The sequence below is a fragment of the Podarcis tiliguerta genome (assembly GCF_965153285.1).
Source record: "Podarcis tiliguerta genome assembly, chromosome: 3".
NCBI classification, from domain to species: Eukaryota; Metazoa; Chordata; class Lepidosauria; order Squamata; family Lacertidae; genus Podarcis; species Podarcis tiliguerta.
Genome location: NC_139536.1, coordinates 46,760,844 through 46,783,639, shown reverse-complemented (window position 1 = coordinate 46,783,639; position 22,796 = coordinate 46,760,844). Strand labels below are relative to the sequence as shown.

Below are 22,796 nucleotides of genomic sequence, written 5' to 3'. Positions count from 1 at the left end.
ATTGTTGTCCCTAAGACAAATAATCCACTGAGGCTCCTTGTAAGGCTAGAGCTTAGATCCTGACAAAAGAGGGGCCAGGACCTGCTGACAGCCAAACTAAAGACCCCTAACATGTGGATGAGGGGGATACCGTAGTATGCAGTCTTTCTAAAAGTCATATGTGACACTGACTCTAAAAGCTGCATTGTGCTTCTGCAGAATGAAAAAAATCTCTTTTCTAAACGTCATCTAGGCTGTTCTGCAGCATATCCTGTTTCAGTGACCTTTTAGATTAGGTTCTTCAAAAGTGACCAGAAAAGATTTTGTTCTTATAAACATTCTATATTTTAATGTCCTAAATATGTTTGTTCTAAATTGTTCAAAGCAGTATGTTCTCAAAAAATTACAGAGCTAATTTTCCTGCATGATTGCAGAATTTATTGGTCAATAAAAGACTGACAGCACAGTGCTAACCTAGTCAGTAGCAAGTCCTATTGACTTCCCTGGGGCTGACTCCCAAGATTAGTTAGGGCTACAGCCTAAAACTATCTGTTATACAGTTATAATCATAAAACCAGTTATTGGGAGTAAAACCCTATTGTACTGGGAGTTAAATCCCAATGTATTCAGTGGGATTTGCTTCTGAATAAATATACACAAGATGGCCTTGTTTACACATCAAGGTAAGGCTGAATCTTGGGCTAGAGTTTGTGGTTCATAAGGAGAACCTTATGCTAGGTCAAACCTTGTCTTAGCCCAGTACAAAACAGGATTTAAAAAGAACAGGGAGGAACAAAGCAGTTGTGACCTCACTGGAAGCCACACCAAGTTTCTTGCGCGACGCACACAAGGATTATATATACATACAAGCTGCAGCCAATACATATAACCATGGCAGCATGCACTTTTGCAATATTAGAGGAATACGGCAGTCAGGGTGAGCAACAGCTGCCAACAGTTAGTGGAAGTTACCAGAGAAAATTAGAGGGGAACTTATGACGGAAGAGGTGGGACAGTCAGAAAGGCCCAGCATGGACTATACACTACCCACTGATAAACAGGGTCATACTGTCCTGAACATATCTACACATCAAGTTACCTGTGCAATTGAAAAACGTAGGGTGATTGTCTTTCCATCCTTGAAGAGACTCTGCAGCTTCCTGCTATGAAGGATGCTGTCCAGGTACGTCCAAAGCTTCTCAACAATATCATTGGGCAATTCAAGTTTCTTGTTGGAACAGGAAACCAGGGTATGGCACACCCAATCCAGCAAGACCTGTGTTCACAAATATATTTATACACTAATAATAGCCATTCTACATATTTCAAAGATAAAGGGGGTGGAGGTGGAGGGAGGGAGGGAGGAAAGAAGGGGCGTGAGGACACATAATGCACTGTCCAGACGGGGGGGAAATGCCTAGAAACCATGTGTAAGCTACTCTGGAGTTTCATGGAAGTTTCCAAGAGTGCTAACAAGAAGTTCAAGTTCAGCTGGAATTCTGCATATGCTCCAGAACTATGGGCAGGATTCACTTAACGAGTCCTGTCAGCAATGACTGGGCAGCAACTTCTGCTTGCGCAATGAGCCTGGTATAAACTCTGAGGGTTTTGATGTCTCAAAGCACTATTCAGGAGCAGTAAAGTTCTTTTCAAGTCCCACTGGTTTCAGTGCAAGAGAACTGAGCACAAGCTTAACTCTCCCACTGAGATCAGAAGGATGTCTAAACTGGGGCTTTTAGGAAATAAAATAAAATAGCAATCAAGGTGTGCTAATACTCTGGAAATCCAAATGTAGAATGTACCCCCATCATGACGTGTAAAAAACATTATTTGGAAAGACAAGACAGTATAGTTGCTACAAAAACTAGGTGTTACATATTTACTGAAACCCAGATTTCCTTGAGAGAATACACATATTTACAGTAATGTACCAAAGATGGCATTCTTGTAATAAATCTTATTTGTATGATTGTAAGTTGTTTAAACTGTTTTTAACCCTGAACCTTAGGGTAAAGGGCAGGTAATAAATAAATAAACAAATAACAGCAACAGCCTTTTATGAAAAATTGAACAAAATGAAATACCAAAGTATTCCCTGCCACTTCCAGTTAGAGATGGGTATTAGCTAGATATGAAAAAATGGCTTGAATAACATTATCTCTGTTGAACCAAGGCATTCTATATACAAAATTAATTTGGAACATTTTTTGTGGGAGGGGGTACATTTATGAAAACACATTACTTGTTCTTTGTTTGGAAGAAAGCACTGGTGAGAAATCCATGCAAACTGAGCCAACTTGAGTTTGTCCTCCCATGATGTCTTTGCACTTTTTAGCTTCAGGTGAATGCCAGAGTAAATTGCAGCCATGAAGACAGTATCTAAAATAAAATAAAAGATTTTGAGAAGGAACACTTGAAGTATGCATTAATTGCGCTACTAGTCCACAATTTATTATTTTATGCAGGTGCACTTCCTTAACATAGGTTCTCTGTATTCATTCTAGTTTGTGCCATCAATGAAGAGTGAGCTAATGTAGGGTTAAGAGTGTGAGTTGTGAACCAGGAAGTTCCTATTTCACATTGCAGCCTTAGATGTCACTAACCGCAACATCTTCCCCAAACATAGCAACTGCTAGCAAGATTGCCTTTCATTCCCCAGGATCACAGAAGAAACACTCCGAACAGGTTATGGGTTGCTTATGGTTCTCAAGGAGCAACTACAAAAGGGTCACCATTAACATCCGGACTTCAATGCAGATCCAGCCCTCACTACCAAGAAACCACATCCTGCCCGTACCGTATGAAAAATCAAGAAGCAGGCAATGACAGGACTTCCAAGGAAACTTGAAATTTTGGCACCTCTCGTTCAAAATAACATCCTAAATACTTTGACACAGATCCCTCACAACCAAGTGCCACACGTGCTATTAAGGTCGCACGCTTTCTTAACAGTGAAGCCCATTCAGTATAGTCTCAGGCTCGGTATATGAAACATATTTCACTTGCGATCTGGTCTGTACCTCCTCTCTTCGCTTGCCCTCAACTTCTCCTTTTAAAAATAAGAGTAGCAGTAGCAGCAAAAAAAAGTGTCTCACTAAACTCAACTCAATGAGAATTGCTTATTTAAACAGCCACAGCAACAACGCACGCAGAGGATCGCACCCTCACGTCCCCGTTCGCTCAGACGCGCATCTTGCGCCGAAAAGCACCACGCGGACGGAAAACTCCCCCTCGCCCGGGACTTACGCGCCGATGGCGACGCTTCTCAAGCGCAGCACCACGCTCTCGTCCTGGCCCCGCCCCCTCTCCCGGTCCCTCCGCGCACGTGCTGCTTCTTCCGGCACATCCTCAGATTCCCCCCCTCCTCCTCCTTCGGCGTCACCTTTCCCCGAACCAGCGAGTTGCCGGAGCCAGAGAGCGAGAGCGAAAAGAGCTCCGCAGGCGTAACTAGCCGAGCGCCGACAGGGCCAGCCTCCCCATTGGCTGGCAGGCCGCGCCTGCGCGTTCGCCTTCCTCCCCCGGCCCCGCTCTCCTCCTTCTCTGTGTCAGTGCCGTCAGTCATGGAGCGGCTCCTTCGAGCCGCGGCGGCAGCAGCAGGAGCAGCGGCGGCGGCGGCAATAACAGGAGCAACCCCAGCGCTAGCGGCCCGGGACGCCCAAGGCAGCCTCCTTGGCGGAAGACCCAGCAGCGAGGAGGTGCTGCAGGCGCGCGCGCCGGGGTCCGCACGAGCGGCGTCGGCGGCGTCTCGCGCCACTGGGAGCAAGTGACTGACGGCGCGAGCCCAGGAATTCCGTCTCGTGCCTGCACTGGGAGTCGCTCAAACGCACAGGCACGCGCGCGTACGCAGCGCCTCTCTCTCTCTTCCTCTGCCTGCGATGCTTCAGTGAGTGCTTCTTTCAACCCCCCCCCCGACCGGCCCCACTTCCCCGGCATGCAGCAACAAACAGCGGCGGGTGGAGCGGCGGGACGGGCTACGCCAAGTGTGGCGCGCGGAAGGGCCCTCCCTGGGTGGAGGCGTCGCCGTCGTCGTCTTCTCTCCTCTCCCTTCCCTCTCCACCCCCCCCTCCATCCCCACGCCGCTTCTGCCTTTCCCATACAGCTGCCGGCAGGAAGACCTTAGGCTCCATCTGCCTCGGTGCATCCTTCCTCCTCAGCTTCCCATTTGCCTCCCTTCTCCCCCCCTGGCAGAAATGGGAAGAGCGGGGTTGGGGCCGAATGCAGCTTGGATCGGGTAAAGTTTGGAGCAAAAGGGGACTTCGAGTTCTTGAAACGCGTGAGGCGTCCTGTATTGAGTTACTCTGAATAGTTTTCGTTTGCTTTACAGTTGTGGCTTCGATTGAATATCCGTGCTATACAGGCTAATGCACAAGGTAGTTTGGTCCATGAGAATTTAAAAAAAGAAATCCCAAATGTTACAAGCTTTCAAGTTCTCCAGAATTTTTCATCAGGCTGGATAAGCAAGATATATCCATCCTTTCCATGCAGAGTTTACAAATGAAATAGCTATGTACTACAGCAATTATCAGCAGCGATTATAGCAGCTACGGTATACTGTATGATCAAATGTTGTGCCACCTTTGAAAGTACACAATTGAAACATCATTTTAAAAATACAGCTGGTATTATACCATATGTCTGAAGCAGAATGTCAGTCATTGCTGACTTGTCTCTGATAGTAATCAGAGAATTATAACTCACTTGCATATACACACTTTGGTGGACAAAGATTTTTGTTTTACATTTCCAAAATTGCATGTATTTTTCAGATCCTCAAAGGGAAAACACTGTATTTTCTTAATTATTGCAAATTCAGCCTAAAATCTCTTTTGCCTTTGTAGAGGAGTGCTGAAGGCATAATTATACCTCTCATGGGGTTTCTTCTCCTCCCCTGCCCCCCCATAAGTAATACAATTGGTAGAGTAGTAGATCATTTGTGTGGAACAAAAGTGAACATTAGAACTCTGCAGATGCTACTACCTTAATTGATTTTGCATGAAAAGCTTCAAGGAACCTCATAATGGTGATGCTTTTAAAATACATTAGGAAGGTCAACTAGTAGTGGTAAAATATGAGTTCTACTGTAAGTTATTTCATTGGAACTTCAAGTTTGTTCAACAATATTTTATGAGCTATTACTTGAAATCAGATTTGCTCCCAATGGGGCTAACAAACCCTCAGCAATTCTGTGTTTTCCTCTTTTACATTAGAACCATGGTCCAAATGTACATATGTAATGCAGATGCCCTTCTGAAATTAGGCAGGTTTGGGTCTGTTGTGCTTCGATGGGATGCTGCCTTGATCTTCCTAAAGAAAATGCAAGATATGCATGTAATAAATCACTCTGAGTGAGCAGAGATTTTAGCAGGTAACAAACGCCCAGAATGCTTTTCTATTTCACTTACACACTTTTTTTTGAGTTTTACTCTGTGCCTTTCAACCATGCTTGAGGCAAAAGTTAAGGTTCTACACTAATGTTCCATTCAACAGGAATGACTGCTGTTATGCACTATTAGATATAAAGGTAGGGCAGAGTGTCAAATAAAATAATGATCTGGAAATAGAAACCTTTAAGCAAGCTGACCTTTGACAGCTAACTTGGAAAAGTGAAACAAAACTGAAATTAAGTTTTCATTTTTCATATGTTTGACAGGGAAAATAGTATTAAGAGTGCACAGTAGAATTTTATAAAATCACATTTGATTATTAACTGCAGTACGCTAATCACTAAGAGGGTTCTATGGCATAGTGCTTCTCCAGTGGGCTTAAGTGTAAAATATTTAAAAACACTGCTGTTGTGCTTGGGAATAAAAATAGGAAAAGTGAAGGTGAACAGCAGCCATTAGAACCCTGAAGTTGTCACTAATGAAACATGCACCATTTTCACCTAAACCTCTGCAATCCTAAAAGAACCTCAGTCCTTGCAAACTTCTGTGCTTTGATGCTTTATGATCTGAGTGATAAGCTGATATTTCATTGAATAAGTAAGGTGTGCATTTTCTACTGTATCAGCTTTTGGAATGCGTAATGAGTGTCAGTTTCCCACAGGTTTCTCATTCAACAATCATGTTTTAAGAAATGTGCTTCCTTTTCTTTTGGAGGTCATGAAACGTGTACGCACAGAACAGATTCAGATGGCAGTTTCCTGCTACCTCAAACGCAGGCAGTATGTAGACTCGGAAGGTCCTCTGAAACAAGGGCTTCGCTTATGCCAGACTGCAGAAGAAATGGCAGCTAATCTAACAGGTACCTACTAAAGTTTCTTAATGAGTTTATTGCAGGTGTCGCCAACATGATGCCCTCCAGATATTATTGGATTACAAACCTATCATTCTTAAAATTTGTCCTTGTTGGCGGAGCTGTAGTCCAACAACATTGGTCAGACACCCTGCTGGCTACTTCTGGTTTATAGTAAAGTGCAAATCTATAGTTAGTAAAGAGTGAAACTTCTAAGCAATCAATTGGGGACAGACTGAAGCATGAATGACTTCATGATACTGTAATACCCACTTGTGTCCAAAGGCTGGGAAGCAAATAAATAAGCAAGCAAGGAGGTGATCTGGCAATTTACCAAATAAGACAAATCAAAATGAAACGTACAGCAGGAATGCTGCCATTTCCAAATATTTTGAAATGATTTGGCTGCCAAATATGTTTGGGAAGTGTTTTTAACGGACATGTTAAAATAAGTAAATTTGGGGTTTTTAAGGAGAACGGCCTTTTCACTGAGATGAAGCTAAATGATTTAGACATTCTCTAGCTCATCTCTGCCAAGACGAGAACTGTAACTGCTAAATAATGAATTCAACTTTTATATATAGAACTCTACAGCCCTGACACTTTTTGTGGTTCTAGATGTTTTACAATAAGCATCAGAGCAGTGTGTTATTTTTTGCAGTTTTTTTCGACTAATTGAAAGCCCAGTTAAAGTTAATCAATTCAGAGGAGACCCACAGAGACATAACTGAATTGTTTAGAAGTTATATTTAATACAAATAACTTTAGAAGTACCTAATACCTCAAAGCACAATTGCCCACACAGAATGTAGCATTAAAGCGCTAAGGCTGCAATTCTATAACCATGTTCCATAGAACTCAGTGGGGCCTGCTTCTGAGCAGACCAGCGTATGATTGCACTGTTGGTCTGGTAATTCAGGATTCTGACATTCTATAGAAGTAGGTTCTCATACTCCTTCCTTCTTGGGAGTTATGCTGAACTGTGTATTACGTTTCCATGAAAGAAATGCCCAACCAGCTGCTTCTGCATCACATGAGGCTTGGACATGTGGCTTTGGAATCACTATTAGCATATGTGTTCATCCAGAAAATCCATTTACTTCATTTGTTTCCTGTGCATCTAGTGAAATAAATCGCAAAAACTGTAAATCTGGACACTGTTTTTCTTGAAGCAATTTGAGGATTTGGTACAAATCAGAGGGTCAAATAAGGGCAATCGTTTCTTGTTTAACACACACACACAAAGATTGCTTTGTTAATAGGCCTATATTCCCCTAAATATTATAGAATTGTGGCAAAGAGTGGGAGCTATATGAATGCTACCTTCTTGCACTAAATCATGTTCTATGGTTAAGTTCCAGAACCAGCTTTTGATGCACTTTATTCATTGCATTTGTTTTCCAGGTCTTAGGCCAAAACTGTAACAAATACAGAAGCATTAATGCAGGGGTGAGGAGCCTGTGACCCTCCAAATGGGATTCCAGCTCCCATCAACCCTAGCCAATATGTCCCAACATCAGGGATCATGGGGGTTGTAGTTCAGTAGCATGTGGAAGGCCCCATGTTCTCCTCCACTGAATTTTTGTATTCATGAGGGAAATTAAAGGGATAGATGAAAAAGGAATGTGGGTGATATAGAAGCAAAAGACCTAACTTCAGCTAAAAAAGAAGTACACAGACAGTTGGATCATTCTGATCACATGGACAAAGTTACTTATTACCTTATTTCTAGCGAATTATTGAATACAGTGGTACCTCCAGTTGCGAATGGGATCCGTTCCGGAGGTCCGACCGTACCCAGAGGAATTCACAACCGGAGGTGCCGCTTATGTGTGTGGCACGTAGAGCGCTTCTGTACATGCGCACATGGCAAAACCTGGAAAAATACTTTCAGGTTTGCTGCGTTCGCATCCTGAAAGATACGCAAACAGAGGTGTGCGTATCTATTTACCTCTAGGAGGAGGGGCTGTCTCTCTGTTTTAACTAATGAAAGAATGAGTTTTTAAAACTAAGACAGTCTTTTAAATCTCATTTATTATTTTACTTACAAGGTAAATTCTGTCAGGCCATGCAAAATGTTGGCTGTATTGATGCGAATTGTAAAATACTAACTGATTTAATGAATAAAATTCTCAGATTCTAAAATGTAGTGCCAAGTTACTTGTAGCAGGCTCACTGGTAATACGCTTTGAGTCTTTTCCATTCTTGCCAGCTTTTAAGTAGCTTTGCCTCAAAAGTTCGCTTCAGAATCCTTTAGATCCCTAGAATGACTTAACAGTGAAATCAATAACTACTCCAGACTTTTAGAGCTTAAGTGACTTGTGGTGGTTCTGAGAACTTGATTGCTGAGAACTTGAATACACTGAGAAAAGGTGCAAGTGTGAGGGAAACATCACAATTATGAGAAGTATTCTGTGCTGGATTTTTATTTTTTAAAAAGTAGGAAGGTCTGATTCATGCCAGTCGGTGGCTTTGTATGTTTGATTTCTCCATAATCAAAAACTTTCTCTTCACTGGACTTACGAGTGAACAAAGTCTGAAATAAAGTGTTTTTTTGAAGTGATGCCAGGTGATACAAAATCTCTGTGGCATTGGTTTGTGATTTCACCTACAGGTAATGAATTCACTCCTGTCGCAGCAAAATGCAAGTAAAATGGCGACATATTCACTTGTATCCCCATTTCCAGTGTGTGATTTAAAAGGGAAGATATTTGTCTAGAAATGCCTTTGTCACAAACATAAAATATTTGAGCAGCTGTAGCCCTGTTGCTTGTGGTATTGAGATGAACAAGTGGAGGAATAATACTTAACATAATAAAAGCCTGCTGGATAAAACCAATAACCCATCTAGTCCAGCATTCTGTTCTCGCACTGGCCCACAAGATGTCTATGGGAGGGAGGGAGGCAAGCAGTACTAGACTGCTTCAGTGACTTCACAAATCTTGTCTTGAATGTAAAAGTTAATATATGTGCAGCAAGTGTAGGATTACTTTTGATCATCTAGCACAAACATTTTGTTTGCTCCAATGATGTTGGTGATTTGGCACTTTAAAAAAACTTATCTGTCAATTGTGTGTTTCAGTGTAAGAACAAGGGTGTGTTGTGTTGCAGCTTCCAGTGCTTTATAGAAACTATTTTTAAAACCTTTGTTTGTTCCCTTAGTTCAGTCTGAATCAGGTAGTGCCAACATTATCTCTGCTGCACCCTGCCTAGCAGAGCCACAACAATATGAAGTACAGTTTGGGCGATTACGCAACTTTCTTACAGGTGAGTTTCATTAACATATGTGCTATATCTCCCCTGACCCTCACTGGGTCTTTTCAAATGGCTTTTGCGTCCTCAGTCGTGAAGCTACAAATTCTGCATCCTTGGTGCATGGGAGAGAGGCTCCCATTTTGTAAATATAATGCCTGAAGTTCACTCTCATGAATGGGTTATGCTGGCCCTGATGGTTATTCCTGAATAGAGTCAGAAAATGGTCCCAGGAAGGTGGCTGAATGGGGTATGGTAGTTTTACATTCGACATGGAATAATATATTCAGATGTACTCTTGAAATTACCATTGGGATTCACTTTGGCCAAAAAGCAGAAAACAAGCAAGCCAGTACAAAAAAGAAGAGAAAGCATAGCATGTTATGGTACTTCCCAAACTGCTGGTCTGTGTGTTTTCCTCCACTCCCAGGTCAACACCATGTCCCTAAATGTATGTGTTCCTAAATGATGCATTAACAGAAATGGGCTAGTTGTATTCTAAAGCTCTTCTTTGAGGGAGAGCCCCATGCCTAATTAAAAATGAAGTGTGGCTTAGCAAAGCAAATGCGGTCTTTTAGGACTTTCAGAGCAGCTGGATATCCTTTGATGAGGTGAAAGTTGCACTGAATGGCATGTGATGTGCAGAAAGAGAAGCCACAAGTGCCCTTAGAATATGTTTTATCTTGCTTTCATAAAAACATCTGCCGAGAACGTGAACCCTCTCTCTCTTTATGTGTTTATGTTTAGATTCAGATTCCCAGCACAGCCATGAAGTGATGCCTCTTCTGTATCCCCTCTTTGTCTACCTCCATCTTAACATGGTCCAAAATGGCCTGAAGAGCACAGTGGACAGCTTCTATAGTCGCTTTCATGGGATGTTCTTGCAGAATGCCAGCCAAAAAGAGATCATTGAGCAGCTACAGACCACACTAACCATGCAAGACATCCTATCCAACTTCCAGCTCCGGGCATTTCTAGACAACAAATATGTCATCCGCCTTCAAGAAGACAGCTACAACTTCCTCCTTCGCTACCTCCAGAGTGACGATAACAATGCTCTTTGCAAAGTCCTCTCCTTGCACATTCACTTAGATGTGCAGCCAGCCAAGAGGATGGACTACCAGCTGTATGGTAGTGGTGGCTCTTCACGCAGTGAGAGCAATGGCCTGGAGCCCACCGACATGCCTGCTTCCATCCTGCAAAACGAGGCAGCCCTGGACATCCTGCAGGATAGCATTAAAAGAGTCAAAGATGGACCGCCCTCGCTCACCACCATCTGTTTCTATGCGTTCTATAACACTGAACAGTTGCTGAACACTGCAGAGATCTCGCCAGATAGCAAGCTGCTTGCAGCTGGCTTTGACAATTCCTGTGTAAAGCTGTGGAGCTTGCGGTCCAAGAAGCTGAAATCTGAGCCCCATCTGGTAGACGTCTCCCGAATCCACCTGGCTTGTGATATCTTGGATGAGGAGGTCAGAGTATCTTGCTATCAGTATACGTTTGGGTGGAGTTGGTTTATGTTCTTATTGCAATGATTTTTTACATGAGAGATCCTCAAAGCTTGCTGTAGCCTCCAGCCAGGAAAAAAACACACTACCTCCTTCTGCCCATCAGCTGTAACTGCTAGGTGAAAGTGATAAGGAGCAACAACTTTTGCTGGGTAAAGATTCAGGCAAGGGTTAGTCGCTGTTCTTCGTTGTGCTGATTGTAATGTGACAGATCAGCCCTTCGTTGCTTCTTACCATTAGAATCATATCTGCCAACGTTTCCCTTTTTTTAAGGGAAATTCTCTTATTCCAAATAGGATTACTCACAAGAAAAGGGAAAAGTTGACAGCTATTATTATAATGAACATGTATTTACGTCTTTGCTAGGAATTTCCAGGGCCTTCCTATGGACAGCTGCTTCATCCTTAATGCACGTACATTAATGCACCCTGACTTCCAAGGTGTGTAATCATGGGGTTCAAACTGCATGAGGCAAGGAGAAAACTGTATGTAAGCGCATATAAGCCTCTAAGGATAGCTAGTGGATGCTGTAGGTGATAGGGCAGGGATAAACCACATTTTTCTGTTTCCTGCCAGCAGGTCAAAAGGTGGAGTGGCCCGGCTTCTTACCTTTGGCTTTCTATAGCCATTTGTTGTTGTTGTTTTAAAAAAAAACAGTTCTCTCCCATTGCTCCCAGGCAGAACCCACTTGATACCTTGGCTTAATGCAGATTGTAAACCCCTTGTGTATGCTTTAATTACCGTTTTCTCCAACAACTGCTGTCCTACAGTTTCTCCTCTCTAAATCCAGAGATTCTCTGTGCAATTGATGTAGCATTTGGATTTTCAAAGCATAGGAGTCTCTAAATCTATGAAAGGGGGAAAGTGTGGGACAGCCGTAGTTTGGAGGAGAACACCGCATGGACAAAGGGCAAGTAAATTCTACTCACTGTAGATGCATTGCAGTTAATAGACCTATGTTGGCAGTGTCCATTAATTTCAGTGGTTTTACTCTGAGGATGACTAGCTTTGGGTACAACCCCCAGTTTTCCTCACTTCTTGGAACATGTTAGCAGAATAGAGGGGCTTTGGATCCAATAATAATAATAATAATAAATTATTTATACCCCGCCCATCTGACTGGGTTTCCCCACCCGCTCTGGGTGGCTATAGGTTCACATCTTCTACCAGCATATCTGTGAGCTGTTTCAACATAAAAAAGGAGGGGGGAACCGCTTAATGCAAGCAGAGGTAGGAGGCTTGTTCAGTTAGATTTCTCTCTCCAAGAGTAGGTCCCCCAGTCCACTGCTGGAATCAAAAATCTACACGATTCTGTGGCCCCTGAGAAACCCTCCCAAATATTATATGCTGCTGGGCTTCCAGTTGGTATAACAACGTGTTCATATTCTGCAGTACAGTACAGGCAACCGCCAGTTAGCACAGGGATTGCATTCCAAGGCATCAAGTGCAATAGCGGGGCACATAAGTCCGCTACACCCCACTCCATCCTCTTTTCTGGCCACTCCTGGATCGCTGTGATGCGTTTCTGCACAGTAGTTTGCAGTCAAAAAAAGTTGTTTTTGCAACCTAGTTGGAATAGGGATTGTGTGTGTGTGCGTGTGTGTGTGTGTGAGAGAGAGAGAGAGAGAGAGAGAGAGAGAGAGAGAGAGATGGAGTTTCTTTCCTTTTGATCAGTAAGGAGTACATTTCTAAAATTATAATTAGAATGCAGTGCCTGCAGTCAAGACAAGACTTTACCATTTTTAACAGATTTCTCATCTTGCACCTTTCTAATTTTTAAATGATACAGCACTATAAAATAACTAACAATAGTATTATAAATTTAAACCATTAACTCTGAAGCTAAGAAAAATAACTGAGCCACAGTAACTATAGAAGACATTTACACTCAGTGTTCAGTGATATGTAGTTTTTCCACCAGTTGTACAGTATCTACTGTCTTGAAAAATCACTGAAAGTAAAGGGGTATTTTATTTCACCCTGGCTGCTGCAAAGCTTTGGTTCGCTGGTGCTTGCACTACTTACAAATCTTATTCTGAAAAGATGAAACTGCAGAAAAATTAAGTAAATAACTATTTCTGCCATAGTATTTCCAGCCTGAATCTACAGGCAAAGATACGGGACTATTGCCATTCTGAATGTAATTTAATGCCTATTCATCCAGCTGCTAATCTAATCCAGAAGCAGAATATTAGTTGCTTACTGCTTTTTGTACACAGTTCTCAGTGAATACCAGCTGCAGCTTTTGTGGATGGAGTAAGAAGGCTGCAGCAATCGGAGATGTCTCTTAGAAAAGTTTTAAAACATTTTTAGAGCAACAGCGCTGGTGGTAAAACTACTATAACCACTGATTTTAGGTGCTTCTGCAGTTGTTCACGGGGTAGGGACCCCATTAATACCTAAAGGGGAGGTTTCAGATCCTAGACTGCTTGTATAATAAGCAGGACTGCAAGCCTTCCATTGTCCTTTAAAATATTAATTGGGTCTTATCTGGTCCTGTTCCTTCTTTTCTGCAGACTGGGAACAGTGTAGAGCAGTCCCAGAAAATTTGCCACTTTTAGTTAGTTTTGTTATAAAAGCAACTACTAAGATGATGGTGGTGGTGGGTCATGACATAGTTGGCAGGGACCAGCAGCCAATGGTTCACAGAGTGGCACCAGTCTACAATCCACCAATTTTAGTGGCACTGATTTGCACTGCTGTTGATTTTAACTGGTATCTTTTGCCGTCTATACCATCTTGCAATAAGTTTGCCCTTCATTACTTGCAATAGAATATTTACCATCTTGGGTAAATTGGTAGTCCTAAACATCTAAATATTGCAATTCCAATTTGTTTCCTATTCTATAGTTTGCTGCTGCCCTTAAAGCTGGTGAAGCCTTGGGGGTCCCAGAAATTTTCCCTCTGTTGACTTGTATGTTCTTATTGCTACTCTTGAGTGTAGATCTCAAATGTTCACCGATATGTCCTCTGAAGAGATGGACAAACTTGACTTCTTTATTCTTCCTTGCAGGGTGAGGATGATGATAATAACGTGGGAACAGAAATGAAGATACTAAGAGGGCACTGCGGACCAGTGTATAGCACAAGGTTTCTGTCGGACAGTTCAGGACTGCTGTCATGTTCCGAAGACACATCCATCCGATACTGGGACCTTGGATGTTTCACAAACACTGTGTTGTACCAAGGGCATGCCTACCCTGTGTGGGATCTGGACATTAGTCCTTGTAGTTTGTACTTTGCCAGCGGCTCCCATGACCGCACAGGAAGACTCTGGTCATTTGATCGGACGTACCCACTGAGGATATATGCAGGCCATTTGGCAGACGTGGACTGCATTAAGTTTCACCCCAATTCTAACTACTTGGCAACAGGATCCACAGATAAAACAGTGCGTCTCTGGAGCACACAGCAAGGAAACACAGTGCGCCTGTTTACAGGTCACCGGGGCCCTGTGTTGTCGCTTGCGTTTTCTCCAAATGGTAAGTATTTGGCTTCAGCAGGTGAAGACCAGCGGTTAAAGCTGTGGGACCTGGCATCTGGCACGCTTTACAAAGAACTAAGAGGGCACACGGATAATATCACCAGCCTTACTTTCAGTCCGGACAGTAGCTTGATTGCTTCTGCATCAATGGATAATTCTGTTCGGGTTTGGGATATTCGAAACACTTACTGCAATGCTCCCGTCGATGGTTCTTCCAGTGAACTGGTTGGTGTATATACTGGACAGATAAATAATGTACTGAGTGTACAGTTCATGGCCTGTAACCTCCTTTTAGTGACTGGAATTGCACAAGAGAATCAGGAACATTAACCTTTTTTTAAAAAAAGAAAAAGAAAAAAATGGGTGTGTTGTTGAAATCCAGAGTCTATTATAAACTAAGATTATATATAATTGACTGTGAAAAAAAATGTTTTCTTTCCCATTGGTGGACATGTCCAGAATGATGGAAATACTGTACTTGAAGATGTCTTGTATTGTTGCAAAAAAAAAGATAGGAAAGGGAGAACAACAGGAGAACTTCACTGCAAGGGCAGGAAGCTATTGGGGGTGGGTGGGAACCAACTACACATCATATTTTTCTGAAGGGATAGCCAAAACTCAGTCCAAGCAACTCAGATCATTGACTTGAATGTGTTGCAATTAACGGGCATGTCCTGCTTAACTGTTACGGGAGTTTATATGTCTGTCTTTTAGCTATTCAGCTCCACCTACTTACTTCCCCACCGAAGTTTCTGTGGCACAAGAATCTTTGCCATCATCTTGGAAAGAAAAATGTATTTTGTTATAGGGTTGCTCCCAAACAGAAGTAACATTAAAATAATGTTTGAAATAACATTGAGGCAGGTTTCCAGCTTGCTAATATAAAAGGCATAGTATTTTTATTTTTATCGTTGAATTATAAAAACGTGATTTGAATGTGACAGTGGCTGCAAAAAGATGCAATTTGGATTTGGTATCTTCCATTAGATATAATGTTTTTAGCTCTTTCTTTATCAGAAATTTGTGGGCTTCCCCCCCAAAATCTGGTTGCACTGTGATGGTGATGCAGAATACTAGATGGCTGGGGTGATAACTACTAGCTTGCCTTCCGAAAAGAACTAGCAAAATATGGCTGACTTTATAGTAGCATGTTTGGACTCCTAATAGAAAGGGACACATTTCACCTCACCAAAAATACTTTCTGCAGATAAATATGGGCAAAGGTGTGCAGGCGATGTGAAAAAAATAGTATTACTAAATTATTAATTGTGAGAAGATGCAGCTTTGCCAACTTCCAATGTTTTCCACTGATTACTGAACTATTAAGTTGTTTCATGAAGTTTTCATACAAGTGTGTGAGCATGCAAAACCTGGGGTTGGAGAAAGCATACTCTTAAATTTTGTCCTTCTAAGAAGACTGAATATTTCTGCTTTCCGGAAAGAGATTTTGTATTTTTGGTTTTTTTCTATTAAAGCATTTAGTTTAAAGAGGTTTAGTATCTCTGCGTGGAACTGAATGGGCTTTAGACTTCCATAAACAGATAAAAAGTTTTTACCTTGTGGGTTGCACCTGTCTGCTGCATGAGCCAGGCAGGTGAGCTCTCCTGCAGGTGCATGATACTGATGTTCTCAGTCCCCTGAGTTTTTACAGAAGCAGTGTCTGTCTACGGGCTCAAGCATAATTTAAATAGCAGGTAAGTGGTACTCTTAACACATGAATGTGTTAGAGCCAGGCATTTCAGTCCCCTTTCTTAGAATGTTAAAACCAAGTTCTCAGTGGACACCAAAAAAACAGGTACTTGAGTTAAAATTTCAGCCTAGAGTGTTTCTGTTCTAAATCAAATTTTGATCAAATGGTCTACATTTATTGTAATTTCTTATATAAACATTTATGTACCACCTTTCTAATGCCTATGCCCTACTCAGGGCAGTTTACAAGAATTTACAAATGCAGTACCACAAGAAAAAAAATACTTGCTGTTAAAATATGGGGAAAAACCAGAAGCGGAAACCTGATAAAACGCAACCTTTTAACTTGGTGATGTGCAAACACACAGGCCTAATCCAAGCTGTGGCCCCTCTATTTCCAGGCATACCCACCCCACTTGGTTAGGGGAGCAGTCTTCCTTTTCGTGGCACATGGAATGGGGAGGTCAGAGTGCCATAGCAGGGATAAAAATTACCCAAGTCTCAACCATAGCAGATCACCCGGCTCTTAACAGTAAGGTTGGTTAGCAGTATGTTGGTGTTTGCTTTCCTGTTTGGCACTGGGAAGCAAGCTGGTTCAAATCTTGCAAGCCGCTACTAACGTTTTAAAAATAATTTCTTTGGTTGCTGGCTTTAAGAAAAGAAACAACAATATAAATTGCATCACATTATTTCTAACTTCTAATAGAAAGGATCAGGCAAAAGTTACTGGGTAGTATCCAACTGCTGCTGCTCTAACAGCAGGCTTCTATCAACAAAAAGAGGAGGGAGGCCATCTTCAGCAATGCCCTCCCCCATCAGATCCATACAACCCCCTGTAAATCTGCTCTGGAAAGTTAGACTACCGTTTGTGACCTTTCCAAATTATGTTAAAATATTTTCAGTACAATACAAATCTCTATTAAGGTCATAGTAAAGGTAAAGGTACCCCTGCCCGTACGGGCCAGTCTTGACAGACTCTAGGGTTGTGCGCCCATCTCACTCAAGAGGCCGGGGGCCAGCGCTGTCCGGAGACACTTCCGGGTCATGTGGCCAGTGTGACAAAGCTGCATCTGGCGAGCCAGAGCCGCACACGGAAACGCCGTTTACCTTCCCGCTAGTAAGCGGTCCCTATTTATCTACTTGCACCCGGGGGTGCTTTCGAACTGCTAGGTTGGCAGGCGCTGGGACCGAACAACGGGAGCGCACCCTGCCGCGGGGATTCGAACCACCGACCTTTCAATCGGCAAGCCCTAGGTGCTGAGGCTTTTACCCACAGCGCCACCCGCGCCCCTATTAAGGTCATAGACAGTCATTTAAAATCTGAAAAGCGTTTTGGAAAGCTAAAAGGTATTAAAACAGAAGGTAAATATAAAAAGCTATAAGAATTTAAAAGAGTCTAAAAGAAGGGACAGGAGCATTGAGTGGGTGTGGAGGAGCATAAAAGGTTTTTATATAAAAGACAATCAATCTACAGAGCACTCTGATATGTTCATTAAATCTGGTTTGTGGCACAGGTCATCCTCCGACAAGTTTTGAGCGCTGCTGTGCAACATCGTATGTTGTAGCAAGATTGGTATCTGAGAGCAGCAGGGAGGTATAGAATTGCCCTGTGTGCCCTGGGTACTTACGAATGTCTCTGTAATGCAGGCACTGGAGGACATGCTCTACTGCAGGCGTACGCAAACTCGGCCCTCCAGATGGTTTGAGACTACAATTCCCATCATCCTTGACCACTGGTCCTGTTAACTAGGGGTCATGGGAGTTGTAGTCCCAAAACATCTGGAGGACCGAGGTTGCCTATGCCTGCTCTACCGTTTCTATTTGTCCTGAGTCACAGGGGTATTGTCTCTCCGGGTAGTCAGTCTTCTTGAAGTTTACAATTGGGGGTCGTTTTATACACGGAATGTTTAAAATATTTATTTCTTAATTTTGGGCTCGAAAAATAGGGGTCGTCTTATACATGGGGGCACCTTATACATGGAAAAATATGGTATTTTCTTCCCCACCCACCTCTCTCTCACACACAAATATTATATGTTCGTCACATTCAAGATATACCTTTTTTGGATATTGAGCTTCATGTTCTGTTTCTTGGAGAAAACATTCTCAAACTATTTAGGGCCTAATTTGACCCCGTTGCAGCTGGGTTGCTAATGCTGTTTTTTTAAAAGGCACATAAAATGGCTGCCATTGTATTGGATGTCACATTGCTTGTACTGAGCCAAGCTCTAAAACTGTACTATTACGGAACTCCTGTGTGATGGTGTCATTAAATGCATAAATAATCTCTGCCAGGGTCTGTCCCACCAGACTACTCTTCAGCTGCAATTAAAAAAATGTTTTTGGATAGAAGCCACACATAGTAGGAATGGCTGTCAGCTTACTCACAAACTAATAGCCCTCCAGGTACAGAAACTCCTCAGTAGTTGAGGGTGAACATATTTATACTGATAAGAAATGTTTAAACCAAGTCTCTATGCCAATTATGATTTCCCATCATGCTGATCGCCTGTTTTACATAGAGTTCTACATGCATATCCCTTGGTTGCATGCAAAGATTTGTGGAGCAAGGTAAGCATTTTTCAACAGGCTTTGTAGGTGGGAAATTGATTTCCTTTCCCTTTTAGTTATCACATGTAAAAAATTATGTATTGGTTGATCCATTAGGAAAAAACCTGGCATTTTCAGGTACTGAACAGTTTGTGGTCTACCTAAGACTTTCAAGCAAAAGAAGAAAGCAATTCTAAGCTAAGGGGCTTTATAACTGTTCTTAAATCTGTATAATGTACTATGCTTTATACGTACACAAGTTAACGCCTTGCAAAATCTGCTGTTGTAGCTGGCATAGGTTGACAGTTGCACAATTTTATTACCTTCGTACCAATTTACAACAACCAAGCCTTGAGACCAAACTCCATTCAATACTATGTAAGTCATGCATCTTTGCATAATCTGTTTTAATATATTGTAGAGTTTATATTTTTTTAAAAACACACTATAATTTTTAATTGCAATATGGATGGGGGGAGGTGTTGGTGTCCTTACAGTAGATTGAAAGTAGGGTTGTTAACCAACTATAATTTTACAGCCACTGCCAAGTCTTTGCCATCTAGTTTTCCTGATTATAAGGTGCAACACACACCCCGAAACAGAAAGTCAAGCTGTTAATTGCAAATGTGCTTTTATAGGGCTTGATTTACAGTGGTGCCTCGCAAGACGAAATTAATTCGTTCTGCGAGTTTTTTCGTCTTGTGAATTTTTCGTCTTGCGAAGCACGGTTTCCCATAGGAAATGCATTGACGGTTTTAAGAAAAAGGCGCAAGACATTTTCGTCTTGCGAAGCAAGCCCATAGGGAAATTTGTCTTGCGAAGCAACTCAAAAAACAAAAAACTCTTTCGTCTTGCGAGGCATTCGTCTTGCGAGGCATTCGTCTTGCGAGGTACCACTGTATTATGCATGTTGCGTACCGAGTTATGCAACTGTGCTTTCAGAATGACAGTATGTGCTGTTACCACTGATAATACGAAAGCCAAGCCAGGCCATAACAACAATCTTCCTGGCTTCCCAAAGCATACATTCACCTTCAGGAGAATGTCCTCTGTGACACTGGTCTTCATCTGGTGGGTCAGAACACATTAGTGGGTTGCAGCTTGACCTAAGGTGGGTTGCAGCTGGAGCCCTACCACTGTACAAATATATGGGTTTAAAGTGGGTCGTGGATCCGTAAAGGTTGAAGATACCTGCTTTGTTTGCTTTGGATGCAAGACTCTGTCACGGGTGACCCCAAGCATATTGTGACATGCACACCTCTAGTTCCTTCATTTCTACCCACATTGGCTATTATTGGCATGGGGGCATCATGCTTGAACATGTCGTATGTCCAAACATAATTTTGGCACTACTCTTAAGATGGAAGATTATGACAGTGATTTGTTGGCACATATAAATGCTGATGCAGCAAAGCAAATTATCAGGATAACGTGTTTTTTAAAACCCCTTTAAAAAAAGGATGGACACAACTGAGTAGCCCCCTGATGGGCTTCATAAATGGGTTGTTGCTAGTGCTTTTTTCTGGGGGGAATGCAGGGGTATGCATACCCCTAAACAGTTTGTGAATCTTTGTACTTTTGTCCATTTACTGTATTTATGTTTCCTGATCTGAACTATAAAATGGTGGTTTCCTTGAGTCAAAATGAGAGTACCCCTAAACATTTTTTAGGGGGGAAAGCACTGGTTGTTGCTACATGATTCTCTTCACAAAGGAGCATGTCAGCAGGACCTCTGTTTTGAAAGACCTGTTCTCCTTGGAGTAAAACTCTATATATGCTCAGAAGACAAACAGCATATTGAAATAATTTATGGAGTCCAGAAAATATCATCCTTAAAACCATAGAAGGGGAAAGCTGGTAGAATTGTAATCAAATATATATCTCAATTATAATAGACTGGCGGGGGATTTTTAATCAGTGGAGCCTAATCTAGTGCTTTCTTCCACGGGCCTTACTCTTTATTACTATGATATTGGCAATATTTCAGAAAGAAAAGGGAAATGTGCCAGATTTTTGGTTTGTCCCTTCCTGTCCAGATGCTTTGAATTAAGACCTCCCATTTCCAGCTTCAAGAGGGTTGTGATTTCTTTATTTGAATTATCAGTTGGCTGCATCTTACTCTTCCAAAGGGGGAAGTACACACAAAAATGCACTAACAAGGAGTAAAGGCTCTAAGAGCATTTCTGTTTCCTGATTCTAGTTGAATGAATTTTCCATGCATGGAATGAGAGTGGTGCAGGCATACAGAGGTACATATATAAAATTCAAAGAAAACAGGCAGGATTAGAAGTACACCTTTGCTGCGGTGTTTTGAAATAATCATGCCTTCTGCCTCCCCACACAAAAAAATGGACAATGCTGCTTAACACTAGTATTTATCAGAAATAAATAATGGTGCATGCAAGGAATGCAATCATTTTTTAATTTTTATATAAAGTTAGGCTCTGTGGTTCTCTATTTGTCTTTGAAATTTAATTATTGTCTTCTCTACAATGAACCCAGTTTATACACTGGAAATCCTTTCTTATCCTAATAGCTCCAAGACATAGCCTTAGAAATGTTCGTTCTGGGAACTTGCTGGTAGAGATCAGAGAAGACCGGGAATTTTATAAAGGAGGGGCTAGCCTAAAACAGAGGCTGTATAAAATCTTCAAAATATGACATCCCAGCTGTCTCGAACAGAGCGGCCATTTAGTTAGCATCCTGTTTCTAACAGTAACTAGACAGATGTTTCTGAAAAGTTCACAAAAGCAGGGCATGAAGGTTAACTTGAGCCTGCTGTATGCTTCTCTTTAATTGATTTCCATCTTTTAAATTGCCTAGGGGCTGGCTGGAACGGAGGAGTTGTACTGTAGTCCAAAACATCTGGAGGGGACCAGGTTGGTGAAACCTGCCCAAGGCTTCAGGTTCAGAAGTAGGCCCAGATGCCCATTTCATACTTTGACAGGAGGCTCTTGTACTCTGAGGGATGCAATCCTCTGCATACCTTGCTTCCCAATAAACATGGATAAAAATGGACTGTCAAAATGGCAATTAAATTTCTGTGACTTGCCAGCCTTAAGTATTGAACTGAGGAAGAACTGAATAAGGGCCTGGATAAGAAAAGACTGAGCGGAGATATGATAGCCATCTTCAAATATCTAAAGGGCTGTCTCATGGAAGATGTAGCAAGCTTGTTTTCTCCTGCTCTAGAGTTTAGGACCTGAACCAATGGATGCAGGTTACAAGAAAGGAGATGCTGACTAAACATCAGGAAGAATTTTCTGACTGTAAGAGCTGTTCGACAGTGGAACCAACTCCCCCAGGTGGTGATACTCTCCTTCCTTGGAGGTGTTTAAGTAGGGGTTGGCTGGACATCTGTCATGGATGCTTTAGTTGAGATTCCTGCATTGCAGGGGGTTGGACTACAAGGCCCTCAGGGTCCCTTGCAACTTTACAATTCTATGAATCTTCTGTATTGATCTGAATTTATCAGCCAGTTCTTAGGTTGCAGGCATCAGAACACTGAACAAGTTACATACAGTGGTACCTCAGTTCTTGAACGTCTCTGTTGACAAATGTTTCGTAACCCAACCAAACGCCGAAAACCCAGAAATAAATGCTTCTGTTTTTTATCTCGCCTTGGAAGTCGAACAGATTCCACTGCATGTTTTTCAATTTTCTCAATTGAATTGAGGCTTCCGCATTGAGTTTTCAGTTCTCGAACATTTTGGAACTCGAATGGTCTTCCGAAACCGATTACGTTCGAGAACCGAGGTACCACTGTACCAAACAGAGATAATTTTATTTACCACATTTATATCTCGCTTTTTCTGCAAGGAATTCAAGGCAGCGTACATGGATCTATCATCCGCTTATGCACCTGCTTGGTGTTTTGACAACAAACCTACCAAGTAGGGTAGGCTTAGTAGTAGTGGTTGGCCCAAGAGCCATATGGCTGAGTTGAAGATCTGAGCCAAAATGACAGGACATTCCTAAAAAGGAACCTCACCTTAGACACAGACTTACCTGGAAGTTGTACACAGTGATGGAAACTTCTTGGCTTTTACAACCCATGTATGCTTACTGGGTTCACTGGAAAGTAGAGATAGGAACACAAA

General features: G+C 42.1%; 2 protein-coding genes and 1 long non-coding RNA gene across 6 annotated transcripts in view; 1 reads left to right on the top strand and 2 right to left on the bottom strand.

Moving 5' to 3' along the window:
* URB2 (URB2 ribosome biogenesis homolog) overlaps nt 1-3,804 on the bottom strand; it is a 17,477-nt gene extending 13,673 nt beyond the window's left edge. The window contains exons 1-3 of one of the 3 annotated variants that reach the window (XM_083433877.1): nt 3,362-3,804; nt 2,222-2,358; nt 1,079-1,255 (exon numbers count right to left, since the gene is read on the bottom strand). In XM_083433877.1, coding sequence (XP_083290003.1) covers nt 1,079-1,255; nt 2,222-2,347 — 303 coding nt within the window. In that variant the 5' untranslated portion in view covers nt 2,348-2,358; nt 3,362-3,804. Of the gene's footprint in view, nt 1-1,078; nt 1,256-2,221; nt 2,359-3,141 lie in introns of all 3 variants that reach the window. The other 2 variants (XM_083433876.1, XM_083433878.1) reach the window with 2 other exon arrangements.
* On the top strand, nt 3,730-15,945 carry TAF5L (TATA-box binding protein associated factor 5 like). Of its 2 annotated transcripts, XM_083433904.1 has the most exons (6): nt 3,752-3,862; nt 5,237-5,344; nt 6,078-6,222; nt 9,376-9,480; nt 10,213-10,937; nt 13,987-15,945. In XM_083433904.1, exons 3-6 carry the CDS (start codon nt 6,081-6,083, stop codon nt 14,785-14,787), a joined length of 1,773 nt encoding a protein of 590 aa, XP_083290030.1. In that variant the 5' UTR covers nt 3,752-3,862; nt 5,237-5,344; nt 6,078-6,080; the 3' UTR covers nt 14,788-15,945. The 2 variants fall into 2 exon arrangements, with proteins under 2 accessions (XP_083290031.1, XP_083290030.1); XM_083433905.1 differs by lacking the exon at nt 5,237-5,344 and having other exon boundaries at nt 3,730-3,862.
* On the bottom strand, nt 14,654-22,796 carry LOC310674583. Its single transcript, XR_014509654.1, has 3 exons — nt 22,705-22,796; nt 16,014-16,128; nt 14,654-14,788 (listed from the first exon to the last, which is right to left on the bottom strand). It is a non-coding gene; the product is annotated as an uncharacterized lncRNA (long non-coding RNA).

Bases quoted from the DNA above. Each gene is read 5' to 3' on its own strand.
- TAF5L (XM_083433905.1), top strand. From the start codon at position 6,081: ATGAAACGTGTACGCACAGAACAGATTCAGATGGCAGTTTCCTGCTAC. The intron at 9,481-10,212 runs GTGAGTTTCATT...GTTTATGTTTAG, and splicing joins ATTACGCAACTTTCTTACAG to ATTCAGATTCCCAGCACAGC. The intron at 10,938-13,986 runs GTCAGAGTATCT...TCTTCCTTGCAG, and splicing joins GTGATATCTTGGATGAGGAG to GGTGAGGATGATGATAATAA.